Here is a 20,902-nt window from a genome sequence, read left to right as displayed (position 1 = left end):
AGACACAGACATCTGCATTTTACATATGAGAATCTTAAGCCTTGGAGAAGAGATTGTTCCAAGATCACAGAGGTGGAGCCCAGGTCGCTCCACTCGCCACCAGATGGACATCAGTTATTTGTAGGTCATGTATACACATCTTCAAATGGATACTGTGTCCCCACAACCTGTCAAAAGGGCTCTCTCTCAACTGGGTTGAAGTCACCAATCTCTTTTGTTGTAGTGGGTGGGAGTGGTTGCTTGGGCTAAATCCCTCCTCCCCTTTCCCTTCTCCGTTCAGGAGGCATTGGTGGGACCCTGGGACCCTGGGCTCCAGCAGAGCTGCGTGCAAAACTTTACACAGATAAGTGACTTGCTAAGTCAGAGCTGAAAGCTAAACCGTGATTATTCATAAAAGGATTTGTTTTTTAAATAGGTAAATAACAGTTACTCAAAGTTGAAACCTTGGTACTTCGTTTTTTCTTAAAAAACAAAAATGTGTAATAAGAACAATCAAAACTGTCGTGACAGGAACTCGCCACCTTTCCCTTCCTTTGGGCCGTGGGCAAGTAATTCTGCAACGTCTAACTCAACAGCCGGTGCTGGTTTGAAATGGTTACAAGATAACCGTATGAGGGAGAGTAAAGCAAAGTGTCAATGCAACCCACGCGTCTCCTTTGTCTTCCTTGAAGGCTTTCTACACGGGTCCCTGGGGACCGACCCTCCGTCCCTGCACGTCCCTGCTCTCCCTAAAGACTCTAAGAAAGCCCGCCACCAGTCGCTGTCTCAAGGCATTCCGAGTTCCCACCTGGCTTTCCCCACCTTACCCTCCCAATCGGTTTCAGGCAAACGGCTCTAACAATGTCGGCCTAAAGCTGTTCTCGGCCTTCGAGTGGAGGCCACGAGAAAGCAGGTGCTCCCCCACCGCCGGGCTCCGGGAGGGCAGGCAAAGAGCCCGCGCTGAGCTCGGGGAAAGTTGGTGGGCCGCCTTCCCTCCTCGACGAACACCCGCTCCGTGGCTTCTCCCAGGGGAAAGAGAAGGTGGCCGGGAGGCCGCTTGCGTCGCCAAACATCCCCCCGCGCTCCTGGGAGCAGCGAAGGACAGGTGCCTTTTCTCCGACGTCCCCGAGAGGCGCCCGCTGCACCTCGCTCGCTGCCGCGCCCCCTCCGCGGCACGCGCTCGCCCTCTGCGCCCCGCGCCCTCCCCATTCCCGGGAGCGGGGAGGCTCCGGCTCGCAGGTAATTATTGCCAGCGGGGCCCGGCGGGGAAGCGGGGGTGGGCGCGGCGGCAGGGGCGGGCGGCGCGGCGGGGCGCGGGCATAAAGGGGCGCGGCGCGGTGCGGCGCCCCAGCGCCCGGCTCCCGCGAAGCATGCCCGCCCGCGCCCCGCCGCGCCGCCCGCGGCCTCTGCCGCTTTCGCTGCTGCTGCTGCTGCTGCTGGGCCTGGGCGGCCGCCGCCTGCGCGCCGAGCCCGGCGACGGGGCGCAGACCTGGGCCCGCTTCGCGCAGCCTCCGGCCCCCGAGGCCGCCGGCCTCCTCCACGACACCTTCCCCGACGGCTTCCTCTGGGCCGTGGGCAGCGCCGCCTACCAGACGGAGGGCGGCTGGCGGCAGCACGGCAAGGGCGCGTCCATCTGGGACACGTTCACCCACCACCCCCCGGCGCCCCCCGGCGCCCCCCCGGTAGCCCGCCCGCCGTCGGGCGCCCCGTCGCCGTCCCCGCCGGCTACCGGGGACGTGGCCAGCGACGGCTACAACAACGTCTTCCGCGACACGGAAGGGCTGCGCGAGCTCGGGGTCACCCACTACCGCTTCTCCATCTCGTGGGCGCGGGTGCTCCCCAATGGCAGCGCGGGCGCCCCCAACCGCGAGGGGCTGCGCTACTACCGGCGCCTGCTGGAGCGGCTGCGGGAGCTGGGCGTGCAGCCCGTGGTCACCCTGTACCACTGGGACCTGCCCCAGCGCCTGCAGGACGCCTACGGCGGCTGGGCCAACCGCGCCCTGGCTGACCACTTCAGGGATTACGCCGAGCTCTGCTTCCGCCACTTCGGCGGCCAGGTCAAGTACTGGATCACCATCGACAACCCCTACGTGGTGGCCTGGCACGGCTATGCCACCGGGCGCCTGGCCCCTGGCGTCCGGGGCAGCGCGCGGCTCGGGTACCTGGTGGCGCACAACCTCCTCCTGGTGAGTTCGAGGGGCCGGGCAGAGGGCCACGGGGGGAGAGGGCCTCTGGAGATGCCAGGGGCGAATGGGGGGCCGAGACTTCAGCCTAGAGGATGTTCCATTTGAACACATTCCTGAAGTCACCTAGGGTTGGCATCTTGGTGGGGGGGAGCTGAGCAGCTGGGGCTTTCCTGGGAAGCCAGGCATTTGGGAACGGGGAGAGAAAAAGGAAAGTTCCTTTCTCTGGGTGTATGGGAATCCCTAGAGGTAAGGAGGGGACGATTTCCCAATAGTAGCTAAGGGGAGAGTGAGGAGGGTGGATGAAAGAAACAGGTTTGTTAGGAAGACGTGCAGGTGGCATTAGTCTCTGCTAGTTTGTGGAGATGTCATGGGTTCAGTGTTACTCCAGTAAGATCTGGTGTGTGTGTGTGTGTGTGTGTGTGTGTGTGTGTGTGACAGAGAGAGAGAGAGAGACAGAGAGAGAGAGAGAGACCCATGTTCACAGTGTAGCAGATGCAAAGGTCTCAAAAGGGCATCTCCTGGAGAACTGAGCTTAAACTGTCTTTGGAAGTTCTTTCTATGGCAGGCAGAACTGCGCCCATCAACCATACTAATCATCAGGGCAGTGAAGACCCCTTGGACAATCGTAAACAGGGCTGTAGCCGTAAAAATACAGAAGCAACTACAGGATGATCTAGATTGTGCCCTACAACAACAGTATTCCCAAGATCCTTTCTCCAATTCAGAGGACTCCTTGGTGATGAGATGATCATTAGCCTGACGAAATTGATTTTGACACCCTTGTGCAGAAGGCTTAGTACATCCTGACAGCAGGAGTTCTTGATAGGCCATGATCAGGTTGTCTCTCAGTTCTTCTTCCTAGGTCTTCACTCAGTGCTCAAGATTAGGTCCCACTGATTTGAGGGTTCCTTTATGATAATGTCAGTCGTTGGCACATTTTGTACAGAGTTTTATACCATGAGAGAAAGAGGTTTTTTTCTGTATATGTGCAAACATTTTAATAAAAGTGTTTACATGTCTGACTTCTCGTACTCTATTTTGGTGACTAGTGGGCTTACGGAAGACCTATTTTAAATTGAGAATTAAGCCACAGATTTTGAACAAATTCAAGATGAAAACCACTTCTACACACTTTTCACGGAAGCCACTGAGGCAGAACAAGACTGGGTTGTTGAGGTCACTAAGCACTCTGAGCTCCTGGTAATGTTGTAATAATGGCTAAATAAGATTGGATGTCAGCTCCTGTGTGCTACCACGGGGCATAGAAGAATGTTGGATTTGTTTGACAACAAAATTGTGATTTCAGATTGATACATATTCTTCTCGTTAAGATACTTTAGGGCAATAGTAAGAAACTTTATCAGTCTGTCAATTCTTTAAGGAACCAAAATACCTTAAACACCACCTGTTCATTGTTGGTGATGGAAAAGGTATGGGAAGAAATGGTCCCTCTTTTGAAGAGAACAGAAGCAAATTTTAGTTCATACCAGAAACAAACAAGAAATTTGTAGACCAGTTGGAGGATCCGATCGACCATTCCTGCAAAATCACTACTTTAGATTTAAATCATACAAGTTCTATTTTTAGAGTGCATGTATTAAACTCTGTATGTATACAAAAAGTCATCAGTTTTTATTGCAGTGACTTACATGATCCTTTCACGTATAAAATCAGGACTGGGGACTGAAGGAGCTTTCTAGTAGACTGGTATTTGAAATGGTAAACATGCTTTTTTTTGATCCTTGTTCCCACTCTTGGCCCTCTGATTAACTTTTCAGTTATATTTTTGTGTCTTTACACACAAAAAACTTGACAAACACCAACCATCCTTCCCAGAAACACAGTGGACTTTGTATTCATAAGAAATTAGTTAACAGGTGGACATTTGGTTTTGCTGAGGCTGCAAACAAAATGCTAGTAGCTGTAAAATATTAATTTTGCTTTCAAATTTCTTTGGTTTGGAATGTAGCCATTCTTACATACTATGAAGAGGTAACTTGTCGTTATCAAAAACAATAGCTTAATTTTATCATATGAGATATTTTCATTGTGTTTTCAATGTTCTTTCTTGGTGGCTGTGTTAGGGAGAGGAAGGTAGGGAAGTTTGGACCTTATTTGAAAAGGTAAGACATATTGTGCATATATGGATAATAGAACATTTCAGCCAGGGCTTAGATATTGCTGTTAAGGCCACTAAGCCCCTAGCATATTCTTTTGCATTTGGGGATCTGATGCTGGTGAAGGAGCAAAGTGGCCAGCACCCCTTCCGTGCCCCATTGTGTGCTTCCACTAATTTGCAGACTAAAGAGACCCCCCCCCCCCACCGCCGGGGAGACTGGGGATTTGAACCAACCTTCTCTCCTAGCCGCCCACCCTCACCCCTGCGCTAATCCCGAGTTCAAGAATCCAAGAATCGTTGTCTGATGGCCTGGAGGACAGGAGGCAGGTCAAACAAACAGCAGGTTGAATAATGGAGGGTTCTGCTCAAAATGGAAGTCTCCATATTCTTTTGGGTTCCTGGTACTGAGATAAACCTTGAAAAATTTGTGTGTGTGTGTGTGTATGTGTGTGTGTGTTTAAAAGAGAGCCAGAGTCAGAGACTGGGAGAAACAGAACTAAAAGGTTTTCCCCAGAGAGCTCTAGGACCCCGGGTTGTTTTGCTCATCTGAGTGTAACCCAGAAAGAGGATACACCTTTTCTCTGTGACTTGTAGACAGACTGCTATACCTTCACAGCTCCTGATGTCCCCTGAAAAACTAGCATTGAGGCCTGTAGTTGGGGTTCTGGCCCAGCAGTGCCTCTGAGTTTTTATTCTGCCCATGGGTTTCTGAGAGGGCCAGGACCGAGCTGAAGGTATGCGTGGGCCTCCCATATGGGAGTCTTACAAATGTTTGTACAGGGAACCTGTGGAAAAAGACACTTTCTTTCACTTAGGCAAGAATAGTTGGGATGCTAATGGGTGGTACAGACATGATTGGCATCGAGCAGGCTATGCGTTAACATCAAAGCTCACATCTTAGCCGATCTGTCTGCAGCATTTGTCTAGACACTGTTCTCTTTCTTGACACACTTCCTCAACTTGACTCTCTTGCTTCCCCTCTCAGCTCACTGGAGATTTCCGTGTCCTCCTCACCTTGCCTCTAGATATTGGAGGGCTCAGGGCTCCATCATGGCACCTTTTCTCTAGATTCACTCCAGGTGAACTCTTTGAATGCTCTAAATCCTGATGACTCCAAGTTTGGAGTCTCCAGCAAGAACTTGTGCTCTGAGCTCCAGATGGTCCTGTGCTTCCCATACCCATTATGGCAACTCTGAACTTTCAGTTGGCCGGGCCCCAAGCCTTAACTCTTCCCTTTCTTTCACATCTTACTTGCAATCTATCAACAAATCCTACTGCCCTACCTACCTTCAAAACGTACCCAGAATCCAACCACTTCTCCTTCTATCTGGAGCTACAGATCCAAGTCCCTGTCAGATTCTGCCTGGATAATTGGAATAGACTCGTAGCTGATGCCCTTGCTTATGCCCTTGCGCCCTGTGGTGTTTCATGATGGACATTCTCAAGGATATCGTCCTGTGTGAGCAAGACAAAGTCCCTCATTTATTAAAATCCCACCTTTCCTTGAAGAACCAGTTCACATTTGAACTGGTCTTCCCTTTGGTTCCACACCCAAATGCCGTATCTTCCTTCCCTGGAACCCCACTGTGCCTCATTTCTGATGCCTTCTACCACACGCCTCCTTCATGTGACCATTTCCTCCTTTCCTTGCCCCACTGGGTGGGCAATTCCTTAAGTAAGGAAGTCATATTCACTTGATCTCTCCTAAAGTGCCATCTTGTCCTTGGTAGGTGCTCAGTGAGTGCTCCTGGCCATTTAATAGCCTGACTTTGCGTTTATAATCTGATGCTGCTAGGGTTTTCTTTCTTTGTCAGTCTTTCTAGCCACTCTCCAATGGGACGAGGAGTGCCAAATCCTAACTGTGTAGAAGATCAGCAAGCATAATGGGGCAGAACGTGACATTTTCAGTAAAAATTTAAGGTTCATCAGATTTATGATTCCATTGTAAAGATTACCAAACAATTAAAAACTATAGTCCCTATGCAATATTATGAAGAAGTTTCCAGAATTGGAGGTGGGGGAAATCTCCTGGCTGGCTTTAGTAGTGTGTTGAAGTAGCTTTGTTATCTAGTTGAGTTTTCATTTCCCAAGTAATAGTGGAGGCAATTTATCTGGCAGATACATGCTCAAATTATATATGCCACGTACTTTTGGGAGGCACTTTACCAATTTTCCTCTCACTGAAATATATTTGCTGCATAGATGGAATAATCAACTGGGTTGAACGCTAAAGTATTTTATAGAATACTGCTGAATTCCTTAGTGTGCTTAATCATAAATAGTTAAAAATATCTCCCAAAGAGCTTGACTCACTCTTCTTTGAATAGCTGACTGAACACGGTGTTTTTTTTTAAAGGTTACAGTCAAGTCCAAGAAGAATTTTAAGAATAGAAAAAGGACTATAATAATTTCAAATAATTTCAAAATGGTAGCAATGTTTAACAGTGTTAATAAAAAAGAGGAAAAGTACAAACTACTCAACCCTCAAATAATGTCCACGTGTACTTCTTAAGTACAAAGTGAATGAATGTTCAACTGTGTACCTGGCTGTGTAGTTAGTCATGACTTTGGCATATAGAAGTCTTATGAGTTCTATTAAGTGTTCAGACAATATGGTTGCTCTAAGCCAGAATTTTATTATAATTAACTCGTACAAAATGTGCCTTTCTTTCCATGAATGTCATCTTTTCAAGGCACCAGGGAAAGTTTAGGTGTAGGAGGAGAATAGAATACATGCTTAATGGGAGGACAAGAAACAAAGAGTGGATGAGTAAAAATACACAGTGTTAGTGAGTCCTCCAGGGTCCACACCTCCTCAGAAACTACTAAATTACACTTGTCACTCGTACTTACACAGAGAAGCACCATCTGCCTTTTGTATGCTCCATCTTGGTGCAAAGTCAGTCTGAAGGATCACTCCACTTCTTTGCCGCTCCATCTTGGGATAAACTGTTATTTAGCCTTCAAAGACTCCACGCTGATATTTCCGTTACATGCTAACAACAGGAAGAGTGGATTGTTTTACTCATTTGTGACTCCTTGAGGTCCCAGACTGTAAGATCATATTTATTTTTCAATTTTTAGTGCTTACTTCACAGAAGAATACGATCGACAGGATTTTTAATGAAGGAATAAATGTAGATGTAAAATCATCTCTACTTATTTCAGTATGTATGTCCTTTTTTTTTCTCTCTTCTAAATTGAATACTTAAAGTCTGTTTTCTCACACAGCGTCTGGGGAGGAGTTTAAAACCGTGAGGAAGAACAGGGAAAAAATTCCTGCCCAGACGGGTGTATGACCTTTGTGCATTTCCAGGGCAAATAAGACCTGCATTTCATCCAGTGACAAAGAAAGAGGGGAAGGGGAAGAATGTGGCTGTGTAAGTGCCCCACCTGGAGGCTGTACGTCCTTTCTACTCACATCGCGTTGGCAGAATTCAGTCACGTGGTGTAAGGAGCCTGGGACTTATTGTCCTGCTGCATAGCCAGGAGCTCAGCAGATAATTCTAGTTGTGTTGAAACCAGGTGGAACCAGATCTTTCAGGCAACCAGGGGTCTCTGCCACACCGCCTATCTCCCAGGTATATTGTGAGAAGGAAAACAAAATCATAAATGTCAACATGTTTTGAAAAATGGAAAGAACTCTACAGAGGTGAGGTATGAATTTATTGTCAATCACAATAATAAAAAAAGCAAAACCACGAGCTATTTAGGAGAGAGGAATTAGACAAATACTTTAGAAATTGTTGCCCTACTTAACTTCTCCACATGCAACTTATAGCACTCAATGGAACAAAATTTTCACAGTTATTGCAATAGCGTTTGACCAAAGATTATTCAAATCATTTTTGGAATAATCTATTTTACCCAAAACACATTACCAACTACCTTTGTTTGGACCCAGTTTGGTGTTTGAAAGAAATATACTCAAGTTTACAACTGCTATAATTTGAAATGTTGACCAAACTAACGATAGCTATTTCGTGAACTTTTGTGGTCTCAGTCTGAGTAGATTTTTTTATTGATAACATTATTGTTTAAAGTATAGATGTCAGAACATCATCCATGAACCATTATCTTTGTGGTTTGATGAAATACTCAAAATAAACTAAAAGTTGTGATGTACGTTAAGTGAAATACAGTGGTTAAGCAAATACTATTTCCATGCCTGTAGTGCATCTTTATTTGATGGTTAGAAGGTTAGAAATATAGGGGCTCCCGGGTGGCTTTGGCTCAGGTCATGATCTCGCCATTCTCAAGTTTGAGCCCTGCGTCGGGCTCTGGGTTGACAGCTGGGAGCCTCAAGCCTGTTTTGGATTCTGTGTCTCCTCTCTCTCTGCCCCTCCCCTGCTTGTGTGCTCTCTCTCTCTCTCTCTCTCTCTCTCTCTCTCAAACATAAATAAACATTAAAAAAATTAGAAAAAAGGAAAGAAATACAAGGGGCTGGGGAAATCCCAGGTCACATTTCTTCTCAGGACAAACCACTCACAGTGACTCTCCTGGGGTCCTCTAGCTTCTGCTCGACTATTTGCAGGAAGAGGAACTCAGTTCCTCCCAAGTAATCCACTCATTCTCATCTTTTATATTGAGTGGGAAGCCTGTCTCTTCATTTTAGGACTTCAGTACAGGACTTACTCCTGGTTGGCTCTTGGCCTTTCCAAATCTCAAAGAATAAAATGAACTGCTTTTTGATGAGACAGCCTTTCAAATATCTGAAAAGGCCACTTTGTTCTTCCTAAGTATTTTCTCTTCATGCTGAAGTCTGCCTCAAGGAGAATTAGAGGAAGCCGGACATTTAGCCAAGGCCCCCTTCTTGGGAGCCTGCCATGTGGCAGGCAGGCATGTTGTTGAATTCTGAGAATGCAAATATGACCCTAGAGAGGCCTCTGTATCTTCTCACACTTGAGGATAAGGTCGAGTGGGAGGTGGAAAAGTTGACCCTCCTGTTTCTCCAGGGGTGGGAAGAAAGGCATGGTCTTCAAGGAGCAGAGCCCTCCAGGGTTGGTTGTCAGACCTGCGTGTGTCCCACCATCCTCAACAAGGGGCTGGAGATGGGTGTAGATGTAAGGGGCCGGAGGTTTCCAGACTCCGGATCCTGCCGAGAATAGGGACCTCTGGCTGTATTTACACGTTCTTCTTGTGAGGGACCAGGGGATGGCTCCAGCCCCTTCCCCTATCAGTGACATTACTTCTCTCCTGGTGCTGGCCTCTCTTTACTCAATGTCAGGCCTTTCTGCTGGGGCTTGGCAGAGGCAGGGGGAGGGAAGGGTGGCAGGCTCTTACGTTCTGGGATCAGGTACATCTTCCCTGAAGTGATCTGAAGCCAAACGGAAGTCATAGCACAGATATTTTCAAAGTACACTCTTTGGGCTGCGTGAGAGATTCAGCTTCCTCTTGTTTACCTAATGTGGGCTGTGTTTACCCTGAACCAATCGCTTGGCCCTTTCCACCCTTCCTGGTCAGGGTGACATGTCACAGCCTCCCTGGACCCACAAAGGACAAAAACTTCTCTCTGAGTCTGCAGGTCTGCTCCAGATATACAAGAGGCTGTGGCTGGGGGGAGTGATGGCGGTTTAAGGGTTTAAGGGAAAGGCTCTCACATTTCCACAAAAAGAAGGATAAGGTAAGACCCCTGCCCTCATGTCCTTTACAGATTAGTAGGGGAGATATGGTTGTCAAATAATTACATCGAAATGTGTAAGTGCCTTCATAGAAGTAAGTACCAGGGACAGCGCGGGTGCCAAGAAAGGAGGGATGGGTAAGAGTTTTGGGGGTAGTCGGGGAGAACTATGCTGGTGAGATCAGGGGCTGGCAAGCACTTCTGCAGAGAGCCAGGTTTTAGGCTTTGTGGGTCATGCAGTGTCTGTCACAAGCACTCGCTTGTGTCCGTGCAGTTAGAGGGTGGCCATAAGCAACGTGTAAATGAATGGGCACGGTTCCTTTACAAAAATAGCTGTGGGCTCCTATTGCTGGGGCTGGTGTGCAGGCACCCAGCATAAGAAGGGCTTGTGATGGTCCGGGAGAGCGGCATGCGGTTGGGGTAGGTGGCAATTCGCCCCACAGGATCAGTCGTTGGAAGGGCTGAAGCATTGGGGGGAAAGGAGGGAAAGAAGCTGGAAAAGCAAACCTAGAATTTTTCAAGTCCTCTCTTAGAATTTGAGGTACAGAACCAATTGTAGCTGGCCCAGATGTTTAGGGCGCATTTCTTTTCCTGGACGCTGACTGAGGATAATGCCGTCCAAGACTGCATTAACCGTTTTGGCTGTCACTTCCCCGTGGGCTGGCTTAGTTTGTAGTCAGTTAAAGCCTCTCGGGCTTTTTAATGTTTCCCTGTGTAAATTGCCGTTAAGCCAGACCTCTCCTGAAATCTTTTGTTGTTTATTTTTGACCTTTTAATCTTAGTAAATCTCATCTTCACTGTGCAACAAAGGCAGTTACCACCGATGGATGATTCAGTTAAAGGAATAGCGGGACGTGCATACAGTGGAATAGTATTTGGGTATTAAAAAGTTGATATATGGTGATTAAAAAGTTGCACATGGTATGTTGTTAAGAGAAAAATGCCAGTTGTATTATGCTTCTTACATAGCTCTGCTGATAACGACATGTGACTAAGTAGTGAGCACTTTACAGTTCTTGGGCTGTGCGGGGCTCTCTCTAGCCCCTTCTTGACATAACCAAAACTAGATTTGGCATTCCTGCTTGGTGCTTCCATAAAATCCTGTATTACTTCTCTAACCACACTTGACCCATTTTACTGAAGTGATTTGTTTGCTTGTCTTCCCTCGACAGACCTCAGCTTTGAGGTGCCAGGGACCATGTTTATCTTGCTGTTTTATACCTGGAGCCTCACAAGGGAGGCACGCAAGGGAGCATGCAGATGTTTGTTGCAGGAATGAGAGAATACACCCCCTCCAAGAACGGGGAAAGGAAAAAAGTTAACAGTGGGTTATTTCTGGATGGTGGGATTACAGAAGACTTTTAAAAATTTGTATTTTTGAGAGAGATAGAGCGTGAGCGGGGAGGGGCAGAGAGAGAGGGAGACACAGAATCTGAGGCAGGCTCCAGCTGTCAGCACAGAGCCCCACGTGGGGTTCGAACCCACAAACTGAGAGATCATGACCTGAGCCCAAGTCGGATGCTTAACCACCTGAGCCACCCAGGCACCCCCAGATGATTTTTTTTTTTTTTTCTTTCTGGTTATATGGATTTTCTAATTTTTCTATAAGCAAAATGTATTACTTTTGTGACAGAGAAATAGTAAGTAGTATTTCTGGAAAAAGATGGCAGATTGAATTTACCCACTACATTTTTTTTCTCTTCCTTGAAACCCCATGAAACTGTAGTAAGGAAACTGCTAAAGAATGAAGGTGGGGGAGGAGTGAGGGCAGGAGAGAAGGAGGGAAGGGGGTGGAGACAAAGACCCACACAGTGGAGACAGCAGAGTAGCAGCAAAGCTTTGGAAGCTGAAAAGATGTACGAGTGTTATTGACTGAGCAGGCCTAAGAAGGTAGACTGTTGGCAGTAGGAGAGGCCAAGAACAAATCCTAGGATTGCAGAATCTCCAAGAGGCTCCAAGAGTAGCAAGACCAAATATTCTGGATCTGGAGGAGAAGGGAGTTAAGTGCTCACATGAGGAGAACCGGCTGAAAGTTATTTAAGAAAGAACTAGATTCCTAGATCACCCCCTTCTCCTCACTGCTGGGCATCTGCCCCTTCTCCACTCAGGAGAAAACTAGAGGTTAATTTTCTAGAGAGTAAAAAATGGGAAGTGTCTGGGCTTAGGGACATCAGGCACATTTGAGGGCATGAGTCCTATACTGAAAATAAGGAGTAAGTGAACATATGCAGCTGACAGCTGAGACACCCCCAGCCTTCCCCCCACCCCGCCCTCCATCTTCCCTACCAGGGTCTCAGAAGGCTGACAGTGTGGCCTACTCTCCAGGTAGAGATTGGAAGAATCTTCTCCAGGGAATCTGATGAGTTCATGTGGAAAGACCTCAGATACTGATCCTAATGTTTTCCACAACAATTAAATGAGACAGATCCCTCTACAGTGAAACTCAAAGTCAGCAAACCCCACCTACACTGTAGCTCAGACCTTCCAGTCAGGTTTTTTGTTTGTCCTTCTTAAATATGAATAGACAGTCAAAGATCAACAGACATCTGAGGAAAGCCTCTAACATGAAAGATTGAGACCCACACAAATAAAGAAACAACAACAGAACGATCAACTAATTTTGAAGGAAACTTGGAGAAACCAAGAATATGCAGGGAGAAAATGCTCAAACCCCCCTACCAAACCCTCAGTCAAAACGTACAAACTTCCAGTTATCAAATAAGTCATGGAATGTAATATACAGCATGGTGACTATAGCTCATAACATTGTATTGTATATTTGAAAATTGCTAAGAGAACAGATCTTAAAAGTTCTTAACTGAAGAAAAAGAATCGCAACTCTGTGTGGTGACGGATGTTAATGAGACTTATTGTGGTGATCACTTATAGTATACACACATATTAAGTCACTGTGTTGTATACCTGAAACTAACATAATGTTATATGTCGGTTATAGCTCAATAAAGAAAAACAAATGTTAAAACCCCCAATGGGAGTCTGAGATAAGAGAAGATACTGAATACAGGATATAAGAAAAGGATAATATAACAAGATGGGGCGGGGGGGGGGGAACACTTGGAAATGAAATACATTATAACAGAAATGAAAAATTTAATAGAAAAGTTGGAACATAAAGGTGAGGCATGAAACCTAATAATGTAGCAAGAAGACAGAGAGATGAATGGAAAAAAAGTCAAAGAGGTGGGAGATAAAGGTGTAACATTCAAATAATGAGAGTTCCAGAAAGAGAAAGCATGGGTGCAGTAGGGTGTTAGGCTGTGGCCCTCAATGAACCATGCTGGCCACTATCCATGATCTGTGCCTCCCCCTTCCCGGACTGTGGGCTTGACAGCATATGTGTTTTGTTCCATGGAACATAGTGAATGTGAAGCAACCAAAAGTTTAATTAAAGTGCATTCACATTGGAAGTCTTTCTGGATTGCTCCGTCATGAGAACTGGTGTCAGCACGTGGGCTGGTTTACTGAAAGGTAAAGACAGACTTTGGAAGATCAAAGATCACCCTGGATGTTCTCGCCACCGGTGAGATCCCAGCTGAGTGCAGCTATATGCGTGACCTCTGCTACATCACATGGAGCAGAAGAACTGTCCAGGTAAGCCCAGTTAACCCACAGAGACCAGAGAAATCATAAATCCTTGTTATTTCAATCCCCTGACCGGGGTGGTTTGTTTTATAGCAATAGATAACTGATAGAGAAGGAAAATGATGAAGTAATTCCAAGATATTTCCTAGAACTGGAAGGTGTGAATTCCCATACTGAACATGAGGTACTTGGGGAGTCATTATAGAACAAAGCTGCTGTGGTACAGCAGGGCCAATGGGTCCATGAGCAAGGGATCATGGCTTTTTATTTTGCCACATTCTATTAAACATCTTCACAGCTCCATGTGAAGCATGGCAGTCCGCCCAGCCATGCCAATACCATGTTATGGCAGTTGTGGCCTCCTGGCTTCTGGCTTTAAGCACCACTCACTGCCTGGTCTCTGTTACTTCAGGGTGTCATGGCCTCCATGGATGATAACAAGCCCAGCTCTGTGATGGCCTCTCCAACCATCAGCCTTGACCTGCAGAGAACTGCCACCACACCAGTCATGCTTGTGCACCCTCACTGGCATATTCCCAATAGACTTGGTGCATGGTGTCTCTCCCTCTGGCGCTCAAATGAAACGCCAAACTCTAGTGGGTTGTTTGGCCTTACATAATATCCTCATTCCAGTACGCCTACGTCTCTCAGCTTCTTGTATTCCTTCCTTTCTCAGCTGTCAGGGAAACTCAAGCATTTCTGCCCACTCAGCGTTGGCCATCACTTTTTCTAGGCTTCTCAGAGCCATTCGAGCAGCAAGTTTGCCCTGGCCAGAGCATTAACACACATTTCTGGAAAGAGTGCTCCCTAGTCAACAAATTCTGTCTTGTCTTGTCTTGTCTTACATTCCAGTTCTGGAATCCAGGGCCCTCCAAATTCAATCCCGGTAGTACTCCTTGGGTTCTTGCCACTACATTCTAAATCTTTTTTTTTTTTTTAAGTTTATTTATTTGACAGAGAAAGCACAAGTGGAGGAGTGGGCAGAGAGGGGGGCGGAGAGAGAGAACCCCAAGCAGGCTCTGCTCTGTCAGCACGGAGCCCTGACGTGGGGCTTGAACTCCTGAACCGTGAGATCATGACCTGAGCTGAAGTCGGACGCTTAACCAACTGAGCCAGCTAGGTGCCCCACTACATTCTAAATCTTGAAGCTACTTTGGCATATAATGTCTTGCCTCCTCTGTAGGCCCAGCTGCCTCCAGGTTTTAAACCTGGGATTTAACCCTACTTAGTGGCCTGTCAACTTCTGAGGGAGGCACCTGCTGTCTTTTAAGGGTGAGGCCTCTTCAGCATAGGGAAGTGCTATCTCTAATTAGGCAAGGGCCGGCCACCTCTGTAATCCCCCAGGGTTCCAAGGGTTCTGAAGATCCCAGCAACTATGGCCCATGTTCCAGAGTCCTAGGTTTTCCCAACCAGGGCTCTGACCTTGGCATGACAGACCCACCTTAACTGAGCATTTAAACATCTCTGCAGGGGCGCCTGGGTGGCGCAGTCGGTTAAGCGTCCGACTTCAGCCAGGTCACGATCTCGCGGTCTGTGAGTTCGAGCCCCGCGTCAGGCTCTGGGCTGATGGCTCGGAGCCTGGAGCCTGTTTCCGATTCTGTGTCTCCCTCTCTCTCTGCCCCTCCCCCATTCATGCTCTGTCTCTCTCTGTCCCAAAAATAAATAAAAAACGTTGAAAAAAAAAAAAATTAAACATCTCTGCAGCTCTGCATCTCTACCAGGTCCTAGGACTGAGGCTAAGCTGTGTGTATACTTCCACTTCAGCAGATAAGCTACTAGTGAAACCCTCTGGCTCTCATCTTGAGTCTTTGCTTCTTAAAGGCCCTTCGTTCCTCGTGATCTCTCTGTGGAGACTCAGTACAGTATGATAGGAACCAGTCAGTTCGCCCCTCCTTGTGGGCATTGGAATGCCTGGATCATTGCACCTACGATGCATTCCCCTTCACCATGACATTTCCCCAGGTTCCACTGGTGAAATATTTGGCAATTGGAACACCGTCTTGTGCCAGGAAACTATCTGCCCCCTTAATATTACCCAGAATGGCATTTTCTTTCCCTTCTAGGAAGTGAAACCTGACTTGTGTTTGTTTAGGTCTTCCGAGATGCAAATGTCAGAACAGGATTAGATATGTAAAACATTTATTGAAGGAAACAACTGTGAAGGATAAAGAGGAAGGAGCACAGAAGGCAGAGCCTTTAGACCATGACTTGCCTGACATCTGTGAAAGAGAGTGGGTTTAGGTGGGAAGAGTCTCAGATGGCAATACAGATCTAAGAAAGATACAGCCAGGCCAGTCAACATTGCCTATTAGAGGGGTCCCCATCCTGCAGGAATGGGTCTACATTAGTACCCCTGCTATGTTCAGTCATAAGGGAGTAGCCTGTGAAAAGCATGACCTCAGGGCCAATGAAGCAGTGGGTCCAAAGGGGTAGCAACTGGTGCTATGGGTCAGTTATGCTTCTCAGAACAGGAAACTGAGCAGTGCATTTTCATGGCTACTACAAACACTCCAAACACCAGTGAGGAATGCCACTCCCAAGAGGGGAATTTCCAACCAGAATTTTTCTAATATATATTTCCAACCAGATTTTGATATTTATTTAAACTATCAATCATTTATGAAGGTAAAATAATGAGATTTCAAACTATTCAAAGTCTCAAAAGCTAAATCTTCCATGCACTCTCCATCAGGAGCATGATGGAGACAAGAAGGAAGAAGGAAGAAGACAGAACAGTAAATCTAATCCAGGAATGTGACGGTGAATTGTAGACCCAGGAAGTCAACTGTGCAGCAGAACTAAGAGCAACCAGTCCAGAAGGGGAGAAGATTCTAGAAGTGTGTCTCCAAGCAAAATATTGGAGGCTGATGTGAACTTGTAGAAATTTATGCTGACAGGCTGTTGGAAAGTGTGGGAAGAATTAGACACAAGCACGAAGAAAACCAAGGAAATGAAAAAGCAATGCAATTAGTAACTTTAAGGAAAACAAAAATAAGAAAGAAAACAGTCTTAATTACCATGTTATAAAGCCCAGCTGTGAGTAATAGTCACATTAGCAGAGTAATGTCAGTTATGGAACATTAGTCTTTTAAACCAAACTCTGCTGTATAGCTAAGTCCTCACCTACCGTAACAGGAAGTCAGTGGATACTGCCTAAAGTGTGGAAGTATGGAAGTGTGTAAATTTCAAAAGTTATAAGAGTCAAAGGTATTAACTTCTGCCAAGGGGACCTGGGGAGATTGTAGGGGGTTGGAGAGTAGGCAGAACTGCAATTATTGTCACAAGTTGCATAAAAATTAAAAAAAAATTTATCATCGCTTAAAAAAATTTTTTTTAAATGTTTGTTTTTGAGAGGCAGTCAGATTGTGAGCAGGAGAGGGACAGAGAGAGTGGGAGACACAGAATCTGAAATAGGCTCCAAGCTCTGAGCTGTCAGCACAGAGCCTGACACAAGGCTCGAGCCCAAAAACCGTGAAATCATGACCTGAGCCGAAGTCGGTCGCTTAACCAACTGGGCCACCCAGGCGCCCTGAAATTTTTATCATCACTTTAAAACTTAATTTTGTGGGGTGCCTGGGTGGCTCACTCAGTTTAGGGTCCAACTCTTGAGTTTGGCTGAGGTCATGATCTCATGGTTGTGAGATTGAGCCCCACATTGAGCCCCAGGTCAAGCCTTGCACTGGGCTCCGTGCTCAGACTCTTAAGCAGAGCCTGTTTAAGATTCTCTCTCTCTCTCTCTCTCTCTCTCCCCACCTGTCTTCCCCACTCTCTCTAAAAAATAAATTTTTAAAAACCTTAATTTTGTTAGTTATAGTGCTTATTTGTAACATTTTGGTCTGTAGAACACTTTTTGAATTGAGCTTGGCAGAATTTCCAAATTTCCAGATTAATACTTTGTGAATTTTCATCCTTTTGATGATAAAAATGTTGAAAAGAAATAGGACTGTGAGTAAACTCTGTTTACTTGTTGTTAGTGACCTTGCCTCAGTGGGACAGCTCCTATTAATTAGTGTTGCAAACACCTGTCAGTGTTAGACAGGAAGCAACCAGTAAATTTTTGCTTCATCAATGGATACTCTTAAAATATAGCTTTCAAACATCAATTATTCAAGAAGCAACAATACTATCATATAAATTCATTTCTGACTAGTTTTTAAGTACTTTTCTCTCAAATATGAATGGACAGCCAAGCATCAAAAAGTATTTGAAGAAAGTGCTCAACATGAAACAGAATAAAATAAATAAACAGAAAAGCAAACCAAGAGAAGCAAATTGTGCAGGAAATTAAATACACACAAACTGAAAAAAGAACAGAGAATATTAAAAAAAATTCTTGGACCTCCACAACGTGATTGTTTAGTAAAAAGTTTGGAGAGTAAAGTAAAAGAAATGCCCCCAAAGTAGTGCAAAATGACAACGAAATGGAAATGTTAGAGACAAGGGGAAAAGATTGAAAAGGTCAAGTACAAAAGTCCAACATCAGACTAACAGGAGTTTCAAAAAAGAGAATATGGAATAGAGGGCAGGAAATTACTAGAGAAATAACATAAGAAAATGCCCCAAAACTGAATGTGAGCCTTCTGCTTTAAACTGAGATCCTAGAACAATGAACGCACAGTTGTAGAGGGATTTCGAAAGCTTATCTTCAATGTAATCTGTTCTAGGACTCTAATGGAAGGTATGCACCAGCAAAATTACAGAGCAAATAAGAAGAAGAAACTGGATCCAGAAGAGTATGGCTCCCATCCATGAGAAACAGAGAAAAATCCTAGGACAAGCACAGCTCTAGGGAGCATCTAGTCCAGATAAAACCAGGAAGATGGAAAGGTCTAGCAGAGCAGGTGGAAATGTACTCAGTGGAACAGGTGGTATGGCAGTGAATAGGATGGAGAATCATGAAAGCATTTAAGCGCACGGAATATTTTGCAGGTTTAATAATGAGGTGATTGTTTTTTCAGGGGAAAATAAAAAACTGTCCAAAAAAGGCGGTGGGGGGCAGGGGGATATTGTTAGTGTCCTATTTGGCTTTGCAACGACCAATATTTATATAAAAACCTTGAACTGATTAATGATTTAAATAACAACAGACATTTGGGAGAATAAAGGAAGAAAGTTGGGGAATGTAAAAGTGCCTTGTCTTCCTTATCATGATGCTGTATTAAATTTTGGAATAAGCAGGTCATTTAGGATCATGATGGTAATTACTGGAGGAAACCAGCTAAAAGTTAAATGTGGCTGCCTGCAGGGAGCAGGAGAGGGAGTTTGAGGGGGTGTGGAAAACACTGTTTTTCATGGTTGGCCTTTGGTACTATTTGATTTCCAGCTACATGAATGGATTTATGTAATTAGAATAATTTTTAAAAACCTGTACCACTGAATAATGCTTTATGGAACTTGAAGTGCTCTTGTGTATATTGGGGGGGGGCAGGTAAATTAGTTGAGAGGCTCAGAGTCTAGCTGACTTTCCCGTGGCTGCCAACTGGGATCAGAACCCAGCTTTCCTGAACCGGTTCCCAGCACGCATTCCATTAATCCAGGCTGCCTGAGCACAGTTTCATTTGGGGGTGTGCTAGTGAATGTCTAGACTGAGAGAAAGTTCCCTTCTTGTCCACATATTAGCACTCTGAAATGGAGGAGAATGTGAGCCCTAACTTGTCACCAGTGTTTTTTACCTTCATTAAATATCTAGAGACTCACCACTACTAATATTTAAAAAAACTCTAAACCATATACATCAGCTCCACTAATTATCGCTACGTCATTCCCCAGGACTTACTGGATTCCACATGGTGGGTTGGGATTAGGGAAGTTTTCTCTGCAGTCATGTCACTTCGACCGGGCTGGGCTCTCGCATGATGGGCAGTTAGTGCACAGTTTGTGAGCCTCAAGTCGGTCACATTTCTTATGTGGAAGCTAGCTTCAGCTTAGCAAGCACCCCAGGAGAACCAACTAGAAGGAAGTGGTGTCGTGTAGCTTCACTTCTGTCAGATCAGTCACAACCCCCGGAGTCAGGGGGAGGGGGAACACAGACCCCTCAGGGGGAGGAGTGGCAAGGTCACGGTGTACTGGATCGTGGGGGATGTTCTGTCTTTGAAAAATATGAGTTGCCACACATCACAGGCTTTCCAGCTCCCAGTGATCTGTCTGAAAGGTCTTTTTCCGTCTCCCCAGGACCTACACATCTTTCAATATATGGTTTGGAAATTACCTCCTACGTGAAGACCTCTCCACAGGAAGGAGCCTTCCTTTTCTCTGAAGCTCCATTGTATTTTTTTTTTTAAATCCTTCTTATGGCCCTTTCATTCTCTTTTTTTTTTTTGAAGACCTTATTTATTTGAGAGAGAGAGCGTGCGAGAGAGCGAGCGCAAGTGGGGGCAGTACAGAGGGAGAGGGAGAAAGAGAATCTTAAGCAGACTCCATACCCAGTGTGGAGCCCCACCTGGGGCTCGATTCCACGACTGTGAGATCATGACCTGAGCCGAAATCAAGAGTCAGATGTTTAACCTAACTGACTGAGCCACCCAGGCACCCGGGCCCTTTAATTTTCCATCTTATGTCACAATCATTTTGTGTACGTGGGCTTTGATCCCACACTATCTGCCCTGCACAAATTGCCTGTTGCTTAAATGTTTGCTTGGTGAAATAATGATTACACGATAACACATATAATAGTTGTGAAAAAAGTGTGTTTCAATTCAGAGGTCTTGTTTGATTTTCCTTTGCAATTCTAATTTCAGAAACATTGGAAGGAAGCAATCTCTCAGGAGTTACAGCAGAAACTGCCTAAGGCTGCCTCCCTGTGTTTATTGCTAATCTGTGAGAAACAAGGGGTGTGGGGGTGGGGGTAAAAACCATGCCATTTACAATTTGATTAAAAAGCTTCTTTTCGTTTCATGTTTAATCCCCTTTAAATTTTCCCTTTCGTCACAGAGCGGGGCTAGATCAGGCATTTCCCCATTCTGGAAACATTCTTGCAGGCACTAACACATTTGGCCTCAACTCTAACTCCTGCCCCTCACTCACTGTCCTCCAGTCCTGCTGAAGGTCTTGCTATTATGCCTTGGGAATGTTTCTCCCATCCCACCTGACCCCCAAATCCACAGAATCAGCTTCCTCACCTGTTTTAAGCTCATGCTCAGAAGCCACTTTCTCGAGTGAGGCACAGCCTGACCACCCCGTCCAAAACTGCTTCTCCCAGAGAGACCTGGCCTGTGAAGGAAGTAGAGAGACCCACTTCCTGGCTCAAGAAGTACATCCCGGGAGGCTTGTGTAGAGGGGCGTTCGCCAAATGTGTAGGTACTGCAAATGAAACGTGTGAAGAAGAATTTGGGGGGGCTTGGCTTTTAGCTTCAGAATAGAAGACCCTATAAGAGCTATTAAAAAACAAAACAAGCA

At 45.8% G+C, this 20,902-nt stretch overlaps 1 protein-coding gene across 1 annotated transcript in view; it reads left to right on the top strand.

Moving 5' to 3' along the window:
- Positions 1 to 1,310: 1,310 nt before the first annotated feature.
- KL (klotho) overlaps positions 1,311 to 20,902 on the top strand; it is a 47,003-nt gene continuing 27,411 nt past the window's right edge. The window contains exon 1 of the mRNA XM_058687861.1: positions 1,311 to 2,165. Within this exon, the coding sequence (XP_058543844.1) occupies positions 1,350 to 2,165 (816 nt within the window). The 5' untranslated portion in view covers positions 1,311 to 1,349. The remainder of the gene's footprint in view (positions 2,166 to 20,902) is intronic.

Source organism: Neofelis nebulosa, chromosome 1, assembly GCF_028018385.1.
Source record: "Neofelis nebulosa isolate mNeoNeb1 chromosome 1, mNeoNeb1.pri, whole genome shotgun sequence".
Lineage (NCBI taxonomy): Eukaryota > Metazoa > Chordata > Mammalia > Carnivora > Felidae > Neofelis > Neofelis nebulosa.
Note: the sequence above shows the minus strand (reverse complement) of the source record. Positions and strands in the feature narration are given on the sequence as shown.